This window comes from Ursus maritimus, unplaced genomic scaffold (assembly GCF_017311325.1).
Source record: "Ursus maritimus isolate PB19 unplaced genomic scaffold, ASM1731132v1 scaffold_21, whole genome shotgun sequence".
In the NCBI taxonomy this organism is placed as follows: domain Eukaryota; kingdom Metazoa; phylum Chordata; class Mammalia; order Carnivora; family Ursidae; genus Ursus; species Ursus maritimus.
In genome coordinates this window covers 32,241,968-32,257,810 of record NW_024424564.1, presented here as the reverse complement: position 1 = coordinate 32,257,810, position 15,843 = coordinate 32,241,968, and the positions used below count along the sequence as shown (strand labels likewise).

The window sequence follows — 15,843 nt, the reverse complement described above, 5'->3', positions numbered from 1 at the left end:
GTTTGTTTATTCATTTGTTTTGTTTTTAGATTTCATGTATAAGTGAAATCATATGGTATTTGTCTTTCTCAGTCCAACTTATTTCACTTAGCATAATACCCTCTTGGTCCATTCATGTTGTTGCAAATGGCAAGACCTCATCCTTTTTTATGGCTTCATAATATCCCATTATGAGTATTACCATATCTTCCTTATCCATCCATCTACTAATGGATGCTTAGGTTACATCCATATCTTGGCTACTGTAAATAATGCTGCAATAAACATAGGGCTGCATATATCCTTTTGAATTAGTGTTTTCATTTTCTTTGGGCAAATACCCAGTAGTGGAATTATTCGATCATATGGTATTTCTAATTTTAATTGGAATAATTTACCTATCTAGTTTTTCCACAGATCATGAGCTCCTTGAGGGTAGGGAGCATACTTTTTTCTTCCCCATTTTTTGTTGTGGAAAAATATACATCACACAAAATTTACCATTTTAACCATTTTTAAATGCATAATCCAGTGGCATTAAGTATATTCACAGGGGAACATGACCTATATATATATATAAATATATATGTAGTCTTAGTTTCTGGCACAGTGCCTGGCCCATAAATGTCACTTGATAAACATTTGTTGATTGAATGAATAAGTAAATAAACAAATGATTGAATTGATGTTTTATAACCATATAGTAAGTAATCTATATGAATTATGAATTATAATATATATATATACTTTCCTGTTTTGAAGCCTTCAAGTTTAACAGACACAATGAAAATAGCTACATTTGATCCTGTGATGGACATAAGCCCTTTTTCTGACATCCCAACAGTTATTAAATTAAGAGGACTACAGAAGAAGGTCAAGCACATCCTATTTCACTGGCTGGATTACTACAGATTTGCATTGGGTCAGTTATGAAATCCATTGTATTGCTTCACATAACCTGTTCCCATCATTCAGAATTCCAGAAGATCAACATTTGAATGCCTCTTCCTTCAAAGTTTCCCAAAGTAGTGAGTTTGTAAACTGTAAAGCAGTATACATATAGATTCTTATCATGGATACAGGTGATTAGCCATAGCACAAAAATCAAAGGAGATGACCTTAATTTCATTTTCTTTCTCTTTTCAGAGAAGGTAATCAATTTGATTAACCATGTTTTCATAAGGGAAGATGCTTTCATATTCATATTTTGAGTCAGAAAATGTTCTTACCCCTCAACCACCATAGTTAAGTCTCCCCACCAAAACCTCAGTCCTTGCTAATGTCTTTTGTTCATTTGCTGTGTTGAGAAGCCTGTGTACTCCATTAGAATGTGCTGTTGCAATGTCAATTCAACACTGGTGTTTTGATTACAGAGCCCATCAGTTTCAGGTTATAGCTGATTCTCATTATTCACAGTAATTAGGGTCTATAAAGTCTCCACAAACACTGAATGAGCCAATATTGAACCATTGCTCCTAGGAGAAATACCGGGTGAGGTCCCTGCGAGCCCCTGGTTACAGTATTTTGTCAACCTATCAATACATAACTTTATTTTATGTGTTTCTGTCTGAAGACATCTTATTTAATATATATTGTTGACACAGTAACACTGAACTCATGGCCAATAGCACTATAACTCATGCCTGAACTAAGTTTACGTAACACCTGTGTTTTCTCTGTAAGGACCATCACAGCCATCTTGCACTTTGGAATGCTAGACAGCACTTCTGTACTATACTTGCAGTCCATTTTAAAAACAGGAAAATCAACAACAAAAAGCACAAAAATGCAAAACTTTGGCACTGAAGAGACCACGGAAAAGACACTTGCTTACAGTATGAGAGTGGAAGCAAGAAGGGAGAGCGTCGCCTCGTTCAACTGCGACTGGGAAAATGCAAGATGCAATTTAAGTTTTTCGTAGCTCCACACATCTACAAATGATCATGAAAATGTTACAGATATTAATTTAGGGTTACAAATAAACTGTAGCCAATAGGCAAACTCACAAGTACAGAATCTGCAAATAAGGAGGATTGACTATAAGCAAAATCCAAAAACGCAAGCTTCTCCACTTGAGGAAGTAATTTGCTACTCATGATGCCATATAGTAGAGTATCCCAAAGGATTTGCCATAAATGTTTTACACAGGAACTAAGAAATGGAAGTCCTTAGCCCACAGGGCAGTGGCTGGTGGGGGTGATTGAGCCTCTGGGGTGGTTGATTCCACCTGGAAGTAGCCTAGTAAGTTTACCACAATGTGCCATACCAATCCCTCATATTTTCATTTTTTATATCAGATTTTCTATGATAAGAATCTATATGTATAAGGGTTGACAGTTTACAGTTTTCTAGGTGATTAAAAAAAGGCTAGGAAGCATTGGTCTATTGCATAGTCAAAGCACAGTCTTCAGAGTTAAACAGACCTATTCAAAGCCTGGTTCTGCCTCTTTCTAGCTGGGCGAACATGGACTTATCTGTGTTATCATGAAAATAAGAGTACTCACCTCAGGAGGGTACTTAATTCAGTTGGATAATGCATTTAAAGTATTTGGCACATTACCTGGCACAAGGTAAACACAGACAATCAAACTCCCATGGATTGGATTTGTTGATAACCTAGACATTTTCCTTATTACATAGATGCCATGTATCCCCTGGGCAACCAAGAAGTGCATTTAAAAATAAGAGAACCAACAGAAGGGCACTTCTGTAAGTGGATGAAGGAGCATCCAGATTACTGCAGTCAACTTAACCCGTACAGCTCAGCCTACAGATATCTTGGTCCACTAAAGGTTTTCAGTGATGTATATTCTGTTTACATTTCAGGAATAGAATCCCTGCACATTGGCAAAATGCCCAAGTTTCCAAAAAAAGTGATCAGGAGACAAAAAGTCTCATCAGCAAGATTTCCTCTGAAACAAAGTGTAGAGGAAAAAGATGAGAATAAAGAGTATCTTCGATACCGGAATAGCTTCCTAAAACTGAAAGGTGTCTTTAAGCCTGCGCCTCTCTTTCACACCCAGAAGACCCCAGTCAGCAATCAGTCCTTCAGGTACCAGCCTCATTTGTCTCAATAATTCATAGTACAGGTTATATTTGAAAGAGCTTCAGATGACGTCTCATTCAGTCCACCTGCAAATGCCAAGTAAAACCTGTTAAGTTGCTTCACACAAGAGTTCTAAGCAGGGTGGGTTAAGGTGTCACCACTTACGTGCTATCAGTGAAATATTTTTCCTAAAAGTAGAACAAATTGACATGCCTAGATTCAAGCATTTGAGTTCTCTCCACCCTGTTTCCCAAGAGGAATTTGAATCAATCAGGAATCAAGACTCAGTTTGTTTTCATCTCTTTTGTGAGCACATATTTGAAACCTGACCATATATTTGTTCTGAAAACTCCTGACTCTGTGTTTGGTGATGGTAAATGAGAGCCAGGAGTTATTGCTTCCCTTGCCTTCTCACGAAATTCTTCTGAGAGAAATGTGTCCTTGTTTTCTTCATCAGCATAAAACGCCAGGTTCTCTATGCATTTTGTCTCTGAGACTAGCTACCAAACAGGGACGCTTCCCACCTCAGATGTCACCTCCATCCAGGTCCAGGTGGCAGGGGGGAGGGGGGGGAAGATCAGAGGGTTAAGTGTCTCTACACTGGAAACTACACTGGGTGGGAACCTTCGGAAGACACAGAAGAAGCCTCGCTCCCGCCCACCACGTGTACTGCAGGCCAGCTGGGCAGACATCTGCTAAGACCCCCAGCAGCTGAAAATCCCGAGGGCTCACAATCCTAATATTGCATCAGTAACATTATTGAAAACAATAAATTTAAAGAAAAGTGGCAAATGCCACGAGGGAAATATTTCTTGTATTTAAAGCCTAGGCAGGGGCGCATGGTGGCTCAGTGGGTTAAGCATCTGCCTTTGGCTCAGGTCATAGCCCTGGGATCCAGCAGGGAGCCTGCTTCTCCCTCTCCCTCTTCTCCCCCCACCCTGCCATGCTCTCGCTTGCTTGCTCTCTCAAATAAATAAACAAAATCCTAAAAAAAATAATAAAGAATTGGCAACAGGATTTATAAATGCCACTAAACAAACAGTCCTACCTGACTTCTGGCCTGGAATGAATTCATTCAACCAAAAACTGTCATCTGCCACTTACAGGCATATGGGCAATCAGCCATACAAAGACTTGGTCCCTGTCCTCGAAAGACTTCAAAGTATTAATGTATACCATTAATCAGTGGAAACCAAGGAAGAAAGTGCTATCAGAGCGGAAAAGATAGGATGCTGAAGAAATTTTGTGGAGGGAGAGATTTTATAGAAAGGATTTTTTCCAGGAGACTTTGAATAGGGTCTGGAGTGATCAGGAGAATTGGGATATGCAAGTAGGGAGGGACGGTACTCCAGGGGGAGAGATGTGTAATGAGGACGAGGATGGTACTAATAAGGTCAGGGATGGTTAACATTTACTGAGTGCTCACTAGACACAAGGTATTATGCCAAACACTGTACTTGCAGGATTTAATTGAATTCTCATGACACACCTAAGGGGTACAATTAAGCTGATGCTGCCCTCTCTACCCCGCAAAGACACAGCTAGTGAGCAGAGCAGGGATTTGAGCAAAGGCAGATAGAGGGGCCAGTGCAGGCAAATTGGAGGAATGCTGAGCAGTTTGATTTTGCTGGTGCTTAGGGTATGGAAGATAGGATAAGCAGGATTGGGGCCAGATCATGGAAGGCCTTGACCCCAGGCCAGAATGGGGTGCAAGTAACAAAATTAACCAAATCCTTTAAAATCTGCCATGACGCAGCAAGCAGATACTGTGTGAGGCAGGCCTAAGATGTTTATTCAGACTTTCAAATTTCCTGTGAAAAGTCAAAACCCAGTCATTTCACATTTAAATGTAGAATTCTTTTTATGGCTTGGTTTGATGTTGCAATGATATCTGAAGAGATTAATATTAATTCAATAAGTGCTCCATTTATTTCTGTAAAAACTTAATGGAAACTTTTAAATCTGCAGTAGGACTCTAAATCTTGAAATAAGCATAAAGAACTAAGCACCGTGTGTGAGAAAATCCATCTTCTGTGCAACACTTGTCTATACGGTTTCCGTGCTCTAGTTCCAATTTCCAGCCAAATCCTGTGCATGAAGGACAGGCTGACACCAGGCAGAGGGAAAACAGCATAACATCCTGATAACACACTAGCAGAGTATATTAGCTATGAGACTTCAGCGATCACATACGTCTCTAAGCTTCTGTTTCTCTATCCATAGAATGGGGATAATAATACCTACTTCATGGGCCCTCTGGATGGCTCAGTCAGTTAAGCGTCTGCCTTTGGCTCAGGTCACGATCCCAGAGTCCCAGGAGCTAGCCCCTCATTGGGCTCTCTGCTTGGCGAGGAGTCTGTTTCTCCCTTCTCCCCCCCACAATAAATTAAAAAAAAAATCTTTTAAAAAATACCTACTTCACCAGATTGTGAAAGAATTAAACAGGATGAAGCATGTCAAGTTTTTAGCACTGTCTACCACCCCAAAAGTTTTTAGCACTACCACCCCAAAACACCCCAATGTAAGACAGTTAATATAAGCCAGCCTGTTAGTGAGAGATATATACTATTTTATTGTATGCTTAAGAAATTCAGATTGGCTCTCTATACCTGTCAATATATTGAGAGTCTTTGTAATTCCCCTTACTTTTAAAAAAGTTTATTTCTATTTTGGCTAGCCCACAGACCTAATTCTTAGAGAACTGAACTGATTTCTTTCTAGCGCATGGTCTATGGACCCTCGTCATGGTAACTTTGTCTTTCCATTTGTTCCAGTAAGTCAGCACCTTCTATCATGATGCATACATTTGGAGTTAAAATTGCCAATGCACCCCTCAAAATGCAAGTTTATTGAATAAAGCTGAGAAGAGCAGTAAACAAAGAAATATATTCATCTAAATGTTTTAAATGCATGTATTTATAAAGTTAAGTAACTGTTAAGTTTTCAGATGCAGAGGTTAATGCACAGGAAACTGCTGATAGTGTAGTAGTGTTTGGACGTCCTGAAATGCTGAAAGAATGAACAAGTGCACAAACACATTAAGGTTTAGCTATAGGTCAGTTAACAAACCTATAAAGTCCCCACATAGTCACATTCTAGTTCCAGTTTCTCCTATTAAGCACAAGCAAGTTGCCATATTCTTTGCAATGGTTCACAGTCATCATTGATGGGGTTGAACCACAGGAGTAAGTTTAAATATCCCTTAGTTTACAGAACCATCCATCCTATCAGGAAGTGTGCAACATGCTTCAAAGAGTAAGATCAGAATTTTAAAAGCCCAGATTCTACTCAGAAAAATGTGAGTGGAGTAGTGTCTGGGCAACATAATGCAGTATTTTGTACAGAATGCTGCTAAAGCTGTAGCAGTCTATAAATTAAAACAGTATTCAGCTCCAGAACTTCCTCTGAGCACTGTCTGCCTAAGTGCTATTTGACAAAAGAAGTGAAATCAGCCACAGTGTGAGATAGCATAGAAGCAGTATACCACAATAGTGGTGTATACGAAAGACAACTCACAAGCTAGTCTTAATAAGTCCTTTCCTCGACTTTTTTTTTAGAGGTTGGGGGAGAGGGGTGGGAAGAGAGAGAGGGAGAGAGAGAATCCCAAGCAGACTGTTTTGCTCAGCCTGGAGCCCAATGTGGGGCTCGATCCCACGACCCTGAGACCATGACCTGAGCCAGACTCTCAACCGACTGAGCCACCCAGGCGCCCCCTCCTTTCCCTAACTTTTTATGCTTTATCTCTAATTTTGCAGAAAATGCACATCTTAAACCATAACATTTGTGGTGAACATTAGTGAACAGCTTTTTTAAAGCTGAATACCAGGAGTCCTTTCCATCTTCACCTGTCCTTATAGGACCCCAATTTTATTTAGTATCTGCCTGTCCTTTCACAGCCCAGGTGCCTCAGGGCCAGCTGACCCCACACTAAGCTCCAAGGATGGACCCTGGATGGTTTAAGGCAATGAGAATTTTTCATTTATCCAGCCACGGTCATTGGGGAGAAGGGTGGAAGCCTGTGACACCGGACATCGGTAATCCCAGGCCTTTTGTTTGTAGTGCTGGGGACAAAGGCCCCCTCTCTTCCACGGTGGTTGTTCTGAGTAGATACGAAGCCTGGAACTATTCGAGCATCTGTTTCCCGCTCACAGATGAGGCTGATGCCCAAAAACTGAGGGAGAGGGGGTGGAGCCTCTGGGAGATGCCTTCCTTGTAGCTCCGCCTCCCAATTTACCAGTGCGTAATAAGTGTCCTTGTTAAGCCAGCTTGAGTTGCACTCTATGTTACTTGCAGCCAGAAGAAGGCATTCTAATCAATATAACATGTGATGTAATAGGCTGTGTAGGTTTTTACAGTCATTTAAGTAAGGTTGTAGCAAAGTTGAAGTAAACCTGAGTGTGTTCAATCCACTCTATCTTAACTAAATATCTTTGAATTCTTTTTTTTCAATTATTTTTTCCATCGTTATTCACCCTGAGGATTTTATACATACCTGTTTTTAAGTACTTTTTAGATTTGCTCTATTATTTTAATTTTATCTAGATCAAATCCATCTTTTGACTATTGATTTTGTGGGTTATCTTTGTTAGAATTAGTTTTCTTGGTATGTTTTGGAATTTTTGATTCTAGGCTCATGCTCATCTTGAGTGGAAAGTGTTTCCTCTTTCTGTGTGTTGAGCGTACTTTGAGTGTGTGCATTGTGTGTGTGTGTGTCTGTCTGTCTCTCTGTTTACCCCTCCCTGCCTAGTTGGTTTTCAGTTGCCACTACCCAGAACCCCAAGGTTTCACTTTCAGAATCCGGTCCAATTATGGTGGGGTGGCCTCCTGCCCCATGAATATTAGGAACATTGCAAATCAAGTCTCCAGGCCAGCGAGCAGCTTGTCTTAGTCCTGGTTGATAGGCACACTAGCTGACACATTGGAATTTCTCAGGGATGCTCAGAGTGCCTCTTCAGAGGCCCTGATGTTGGTATGTTCTGTATTTACCTGTGATAGGCTTCCGTAGACAAAGGTGGAGGTGAAGAGTAAGTGGTCATGGGGAAACAAGAAGGTGTTACTGGGGCTGGGACCTCTAGCAGCCTGTTCTTCACAGAGTGGATATCAGAATCTTCATTCCAAACATGCCTGATTTATTTGATGGTAACTGTCCTGCTCTCAGAGCTCTCTGCTACTGTCCAGCCACTGGCAAAGGTGGTATTCTTAGGTCTCTTGTCCCCTTATCACTCATATTGTCTACCAAATCATACATGCTCAAAGTTGTTTGTTTTTTTAAATCACGTGCTCTTTGGGGTATAAGATAGCTAACTCTAGAAGTAGCATTAATATATTTGAAGAGGAAAAACAAAGCAGAAGGATTTACCTTACCAGATTTCAAGATCTTTTAGGAAGTAATAGTAACTAAGATAGTGTGGTATTGGCACCAGGCTATTTAGATCAATGGAACAGAATAGAGAGCCCCAGTCAGACCCAGACCATATGGAAATTTGATATACGACAGAAATAGAAATAGGAACCAGTGAGGAAAGGATAGATTATTCAATCAATGGTGGTGGGACAACTGGTTATCAATCCACCACCTATCTTAGATTTCTACTTCCCATCACAAACTGCAGGCAGATTAAAGAGCTAAATATAAAAAGCCAAATATTAAAATATTTAGAAGAAAACATAAGGAGAATATTTTCATTGGCGTAAGATAGAAACTAAATTCTTAAACCAAACACACACCAAAAAACACAAACATAAGGGAGAGGGTTTATAATTTTAACAATATTAAAATAAAAGTCTTATATACAAAAGAAGGAAACATACAAAAATTTCATTGCAGCAGTTTGCAATAGTTAAAAATAGGAAACTACCAAGGGCTCCTGGGTGGCTCAGCCGATTGAGCATCTGACTTGTGATTTCAGCTCAGATCATGATCTCATGGGTGGTAGAATCAAGCCCTGCGCTGGGCTCTGTGCTCAGCAGGGAGTCTGCTTGGGATTCTCTCTCTCTCCTCCTCCCTTTGCCCCTCTCCCCCCTCATGCTCACTCCCTTTCTTTCTCTCTAAAATAAGTAAATAAATCTTAAAAAAAAAAAAAAAAGGAAACTACCTAAATTTCCATAACCAAGAGGTTGTATGTATTTTTTTGTTGTGGACAACTGCCATTTGTTTTGACCATCCAGCATCTGAACCCATTTTCTGTATCTGGGGACTCTCCTACTTGCCAAGGGAGAGTGCACCTCCACTATAGATGACAAAAATGCCAGATTTTTGCTTTCCCAGTCCCTTCTGAAGCGAGGGCCCAGGCACATGACCCACCAGTCTGATGAGCCTGCCCCAGGTTTTCTTTTCTTTTCTTTTTTTTTTTTTAAATGTTTTTGTATTATATTATGTTAGCACCATACAGCAGGGGCTGCTCTGGGCAGGGAGGGGTGTCCTCTGCACAGGGCTCCCAGAGGCTTTGGTGGCTGAAGTTCTCACAGCAGTGTTCTGGGTCCGCAGGATCCAGATCTTGAAATCTGGCTGTGGCGCCCCTAGTGGTCAAGTTTTACAGCACGACTTGGGACATTTTCCCCGTCAGAGGACCCCGCAAGCCTATTTCTTCCACCTTTCCAAGGATTTTCTGAGTTCTTTTGTTTCATTCCTTTATTTTAGTTTCTTTGCTTAAATTAGCCAGTTTGTTTCTGTTGCTCTCAGCTAAAAACCTTAACCCTGATCGATTATGGATTAGGACATTGTGTAACATACATGAGAATGGCATACATCAAATTCAGGGTAAAAAAGTTGGGTGAAATCAGGAGGAGTCCTTGGGGCTGTAAGTTGTATCTGAAATTATAATAATGAAAAAATATATAAATATATAGGAAATGTAGTAAAATACTAAAATCTGATAAAGCTGGGTGGTGTGTACAAAGCTATTCTTTTCTTCTTCTCTAATATGTAAACTAGTCTACCACATGCACACACTGATGCACACACACATATAAACTTTTACTATAATGAATACAGAACTACTCAGAATCTGAAGGTTTCAGAGCAACAGTGTTCTATGGAAATTATTTGCCTCTCTTTCCAAAAAACAAGATCCATTTCTGAGTGGGCCTGTATCTAAATTCACTAATAAACATAATGACAAGAAAGGGGGAAAAAAGATGTTGAAAATAGATCTACTAGAGCATAAAGGTGAGAACTGAAATAACATTATATTTACATGTGTGGGTTTCCTTATCACAAGGAAGTATAGAATCATCATTTCTCAGAAATGTGCTTCTACCAAGGGAAGGCATCAAGACATTTAGAAAAGCACAACTTCAACAAACATAACTGGGCATTTATCACATTAACTAAGTTCCTCAGTTACAGCATAAAGAAAATGAAGCCAATACCAAATATTCTAATGATAATTAAAAAATACTCTTCTAGCTACCCAAGGAATGCCAGTTTTAAGTAACTTAATTATTTAACAAATTTCAGCATCACATAAAAATTCTTTAAGCGTAATTAAAATTCACAAAGTTTGGTTTTATAAGCCCTATAACCTCCCTAGAAGTTTTGTGGAAGCATGAACTTATCCCTACATTACAGATGTTAATACTGAGTCATAAAGAAGCCAGAAGATTTACGGTCATGTTGAGAGTTAGTGAGTGGATAGAAGACAGATCCAAATTTAGCTTTCCGATTTCCATTCTGGCTATTAGGTTACATGGTTTATCCAGTCTGTTAATAGGCATAAATCAGCTCAAAAGTATGCAGTAGGTGTTTCATCACCAGTCAGTGGGACATTGTAATAGAAAAAAAATACACATGGGTTCAAGGGGTGCCTGGGTAGTGCAGTCGTTAAGCGTCTGCCTTGGGCTCAGGGCGTGATCCCGGCGTTCTGGGATTGAGTCCCACCCCGGGCTCCTCCGCTGGGAGCCTGCTTCTTCTCCTCCCACTCCCCTGCTGTGTTCTCTCTCTCGCTGGCTGTCTGTCACATAAATAAATAAAATCTTTAAAAAAAAATACACATGGGTTCAAGTTCCACTTTGTCAGTTACTACTGACAAATTATTGAATTTCCTGAGCCTTGGTTTTCCCCATTTGTGAGATGGAATAAAGTGAGTATCTTATAGACCCACCTCAATGCATTCTTCTTGCATTTGTTAAACTGCAATTAACGCTTTAAGTCTCATTCCTACTGGTCAATTACTTGCAGTCATTTGGAATTATTAAGTCCTCTGACCATTTAACTTATGTTTGTTTCAGAGCCACAGGTGCTTATGTGACTGAAAAGGTTTACATTCAACTCTTTTAATGCATTGACAAGTATTTTAGCATGTTGGCACATGAAGTTCTGTCCAGAATTAAATTTAAATGCTTTACCAAAGGGCGCCTGGGTGGCACAGCAGTTAAGCGTCTGCCTTCGGCTCAGGGCGTGATCCCGGCGTCATGGGGTCATGGGATCGAGCCCCACATCAGGCTCCTCCATTATGAGCCTGCTTCTTCCTCTCCCACTCCCCCTGCTTGTGTTCCCTCTCTCGCTGGCTGTCTCTATCTCTGTCAAATAAATAAATAAAATCTTTTTAAAAAATAAATGCTTTACCAAAGTAGCCACTTTGGTTTCTTCTAAAGTGATATTTTTTCTGTTCTTTCAGTTCTTTTTTTTTTTTTTTAGATTTATTTATTTATTTGAGAGAGAGAGGGGTAGTGTGAGCAGGGGAAGGGCAGAGGGAGAGGGCAATAAGCAGACTCCCAGCTGAGCACAGAGCCTGATATGGGGCTCAATTCCCAGGACCCCAAGATCATGACCTGAGCTGAAACCAAGAGTCGGATGCTTAACTGACTGAGCCACCCAAGCGCCCCTGTCCTTTCAGTTCTTTAAACATGATTTCTAACCATTACATTTTTAGGTTTCCTCCTCCTCCCATTAAGAGCAAGGATGCATGGTTTGCTTCCCAGCTGCTCTGTCCTGTGGTCCTCAGGAGGACATTGTGTGGGCAGGAAGGGGGCACATGCCAATGTAGCACTTACAACATCCCTGAAGTGACAGACCTGGAGTATGATCACCTTATAAGCCACCAGCTGTCCTCCATGGATCAGCTCATTATAGTCCACGTGTTCTCAGCTAGCAAAATGGACAAGACTACAAAAGAAATGGCCAAAGTGTACAGGAAACTGAACAGATCTAAAAGCATGCCTTGCATTCAGGTGAGTATCGTGTGTATTAAGACAAATTGTGAATAATGTTTACTTGCAGGTTACATCTTAATACATTTCCTCGGCCACACAAGGGGCCATGGAGGAATTTCTCCCCTGCTTTTTAAATTGAGGTATGACTTCATATAATAAAGGTCACAAATCTTAAGGGCATATAGCTTAATGAATGTTTATGTATGTGTACATCTATATAATAACCACCCAGATCAAGGTACAGAATATTCCCGGGCCTAAAAAAGGTCCCTCTTGCCCTTTTCAGTTAGTAACCTGGTAACCACTCTTCTGATTTCCATCACCATAAATTAGTTTTGTCTGTTTTAGATCTTCGTATGCATGGAATTACAGTGTGCACATTTTGAAACAGACAGTACATTGTGCTTCTTTTCCCAGAGAATAGGAATGGTAAATACCAGGCATGCCAGCATCCTCACATTCTGCCCCCGTGACAGACACTACTAATCCAGTATCCTTTTCAACCGAGCCTAGACTGGGCCCTAAACTCCTTTTCCTGACTGCACTGCAAGCAACCACAACCAGCTGACCTGAGTAGTAACTCATGAAGCCTTTTCCCCACGATAGCCTTTACCCTCAACACATTTAATGAGTATTCTCTAAGCCAAGTTGATTCTATCACTGTGACATTTTTTCCCATTCGACCTTTTTTTCCGATCCCACTGCTTCTGCCTATTTCAGGCCTTCATCACCTCCCATTTGATTCTCTCCAGTGACCTCTCTGATGAGTTTTCCTGCCTCTTGTCTTGGTGCCTCTGATATTTGCTACACTTTGCTGGGTGTTCTTTTTAATATACGGACATGACTGCATCATTCTCCTGCTGACAGTCTTCTAAGGACTTCCTTTCAGGCCAAGTCCAAGTCCTTTAGTGTGACTTTGAGGTCCTCCTCCCAGGGAGGCTCTTCCCACCCTGACTGCCCAGTTCCCTGTTCCAACCCCAGTGAGAGCCCCAGGGGATTTATTAAAGAACTTTGCGGAGTCTGGGTCTTGTTCTTCAGGTTGAAGCATGTGGGAGCCGAGGGCTTGGGCCATGTCGCCCCTTGCAAAGACACTTCCACTGAGTGGTCTTTTAAGACGTTGCCCTAAATAGTCCCAAGCTTCTTTTGAAGGATGTTACATTATATTCTCCAGGCCTAGCGTCCCCTATATGAAGCCTGATGTGAAAATTGTCTCTCTGAATGAGAAGCTTTACTTCCCATGAGGATCCAGTATGTTTCCTCTTCCCCGGTAATGAGATTTTTGGTGCCCAACTGGGTTTCTCTTTTCACATTGCCTGGAAGTACAGAGCAAAGTTTTAAACTGAATTATAACAATAGAGTAAGAACTTATGGAGCACTTATCTGAAATCCATTTCTTCTTTTGGATCCAGAGCTTCTTTTTATACTGAAATTTTCTCATCATATATATATTTTTTAATTTATAATTTTCTCTGATACTATTCTTACTTCCTATAAACCACCTCTGGTCTTTTGCTAAAAAGGCAGGATATAAACAAATTTAAAATGTAAGTTTTAATGAAGGAAATATTTCATCTAGCAGAATTGATAGCAACCTTGCTGGAAAGTGACATGTCATTTTGTAACTTTGAATGGTGAAGAAAGAGAATGCAGGTATAATTGGCTGGGTACCCCAGGGTACCCTAGATTCTTTTTTAGATCATAAAAATGAAGGGAATGTTCTCATACCAGAGACCCTAAAGGGAATATGAATAAGAATGAGGAAGATTCACCTGAGAACTCGTCTTCATCAAAAGGGTGGCCTGGTCAGACCAGGGTCTTGGCTCCCTCTTCATTCTCTTTCATTCCACCTAACCAGGGAACTGGGAGGCTGAAATTGTTAAGCTGCACTTGGAAGCTGGACAGCAATGAGAATTCACCAGATACTCTGGTGGAAGCATGATGGGTGTAGACAAAGCTCCTAGAAGGGTAGCCTGAGCCACAGGGGCTATGGGGTGGGTTCTGGGAGCACGGGGAGCACTGGTTCTGGGAGTGGCAGCCCCACCCTTCCAGCCTGCCCTGAAGCCAGCTTCCTCTGCCCACAGCTGGAAGCCTCTTGATGGCAAGACCCTGTCTTGTTCACCACTATAGCCCTAGTGCCTATCCCAGGGCTGAGTACATGGTTAACATCTAAAACATATTTGTCAAGTGAATAAATGAACCAACAAATGAGTGAATGTTTCTTTAGCCTGAAGAATTAGACCCTGATCGTGACCTCAAGGAAAAGACAATCCAGAGAACAGTCACGAGTGACTGGGTCAGAAGTATCAACAGGCAAGAAGTGGCTTGTAGGACTAGTAAGACTTGTAAGACTAGTAAGAATTAACTGAGTATTTCCCACAAACTGCATTTTGTAAGGCATGTTGGAAAACTGCATATTGGAAGGCAAGAGGATATCAAGTTGCAGGATGAACCTGGGAGGTGGGAAAGGCATCAGTATTGTGGTGTGCACATTGACGGAGTTAGCTAATGAAGGTAGCAGAAACCTAACTGTGAAGTTCAATAAAGAACCCCAACTCTTCTTGAAAAGGAAGAGGAGTCATTAAAGGATTTTAAGCAGAGAGGTGACATGAAGAGTTTTTGTATTTTAGAAGGATCGTTTTGACAGAATGTTCCAGAAAAAATCGGAATGACAAAGAGACCTTGTATCGCATTTACCTGGGTGAGAAATGGTCAGGCAGTGGCCGTGGGAGTGGAAAAGGATGCTGAGTCTGAGTGGTAGTGAGAAGCGAGACTCTGTAAGGTTCGATACATTGAGTGAGGGAAGAGTTTAAGATGTCTCCCAGCTTCTTGTTTGCATAGTTAGAAGAAGAGCAGTACCATTTTTTGAGGTTGGGAATTGAGAAGGATGAGGATAAGAAATATCTGTTATCTATTTCTACATCACAAACACCCCCAAAACTTACGATCCTAGAACAGCAACCACATGTTTGCTCATGACCTGTCAGGGCTAGCAGGGATGACCTGACTATGCGTCACACAGCATTGGCTGGGCCAGTTTGAATACAGCTGGAGGATTCAAGAAAAGCCTCGTTCAAATGGCTGGCAGGTGGTACTGCTGCGATTTAGGAACTCAGCAATGGCTATCGGCCAGGAGACTCTGTTCTCCTCATGAGGGCCTGGCTTTCTAAGAGTTAGTCAGGTTTCCTCACAACATGATGTCCGTGTTTTGAAAAGGAATGTTCCAAGAGGTGAAGATGGAACCTGGAGACCTCTTAAGGCCTGGCCTCAAAAGTTATGCTGTCTTGGTCAAAGCCTATCACAGGGCCAGCCCAGATTCAAGGGGAGTGGAAGTAGACTTCCATCTCTTGATAGGTAGAGTGGTAAAGAATTTACAGACATCTTTAATCCACCATAAGAATGTTTGAAGAACGGTGCCTGGCTGGCTCAGTCAGTAGAGCATGGGACTCTTGATTTCGGGTCATGCGTTTAAGCCCCACATTGGGCATAGATCTTCCTTAACATAAAAACAAAACAAAAAAAGAATGAAGAGAAAGATGAAAAATTCAGATTGGGTATGTTGAGTTGGAGGTACCATCAAAATGCAGACATCAAGAGGTAGGCAATTCAACCCACAAGTCTGATACTCAGAGGAGAGCACTAGCTTTGGAAAACATTTGGTACACAGA

General features: G+C 41.0%; 1 protein-coding gene across 6 annotated transcripts in view; it reads left to right on the top strand.

Moving 5' to 3' along the window:
- Positions 1 to 15,843, top strand: part of LOC103660116 (uncharacterized protein C3orf20 homolog) — a 110,535-nt gene that overhangs the window by 71,565 nt on the left and 23,127 nt on the right. For all 6 annotated transcript variants that reach the window (XM_040637335.1, XM_040637338.1, XM_040637337.1 and 3 more), the window contains 3 exons: positions 742 to 901; positions 2,806 to 3,031; positions 11,899 to 12,196. In XM_040637335.1, the coding sequence (XP_040493269.1) occupies positions 742 to 901; positions 2,806 to 3,031; positions 11,899 to 12,196 (684 nt within the window). The remainder of the gene's footprint in view (positions 1 to 741; positions 902 to 2,805; positions 3,032 to 11,898; positions 12,197 to 15,843) is intronic.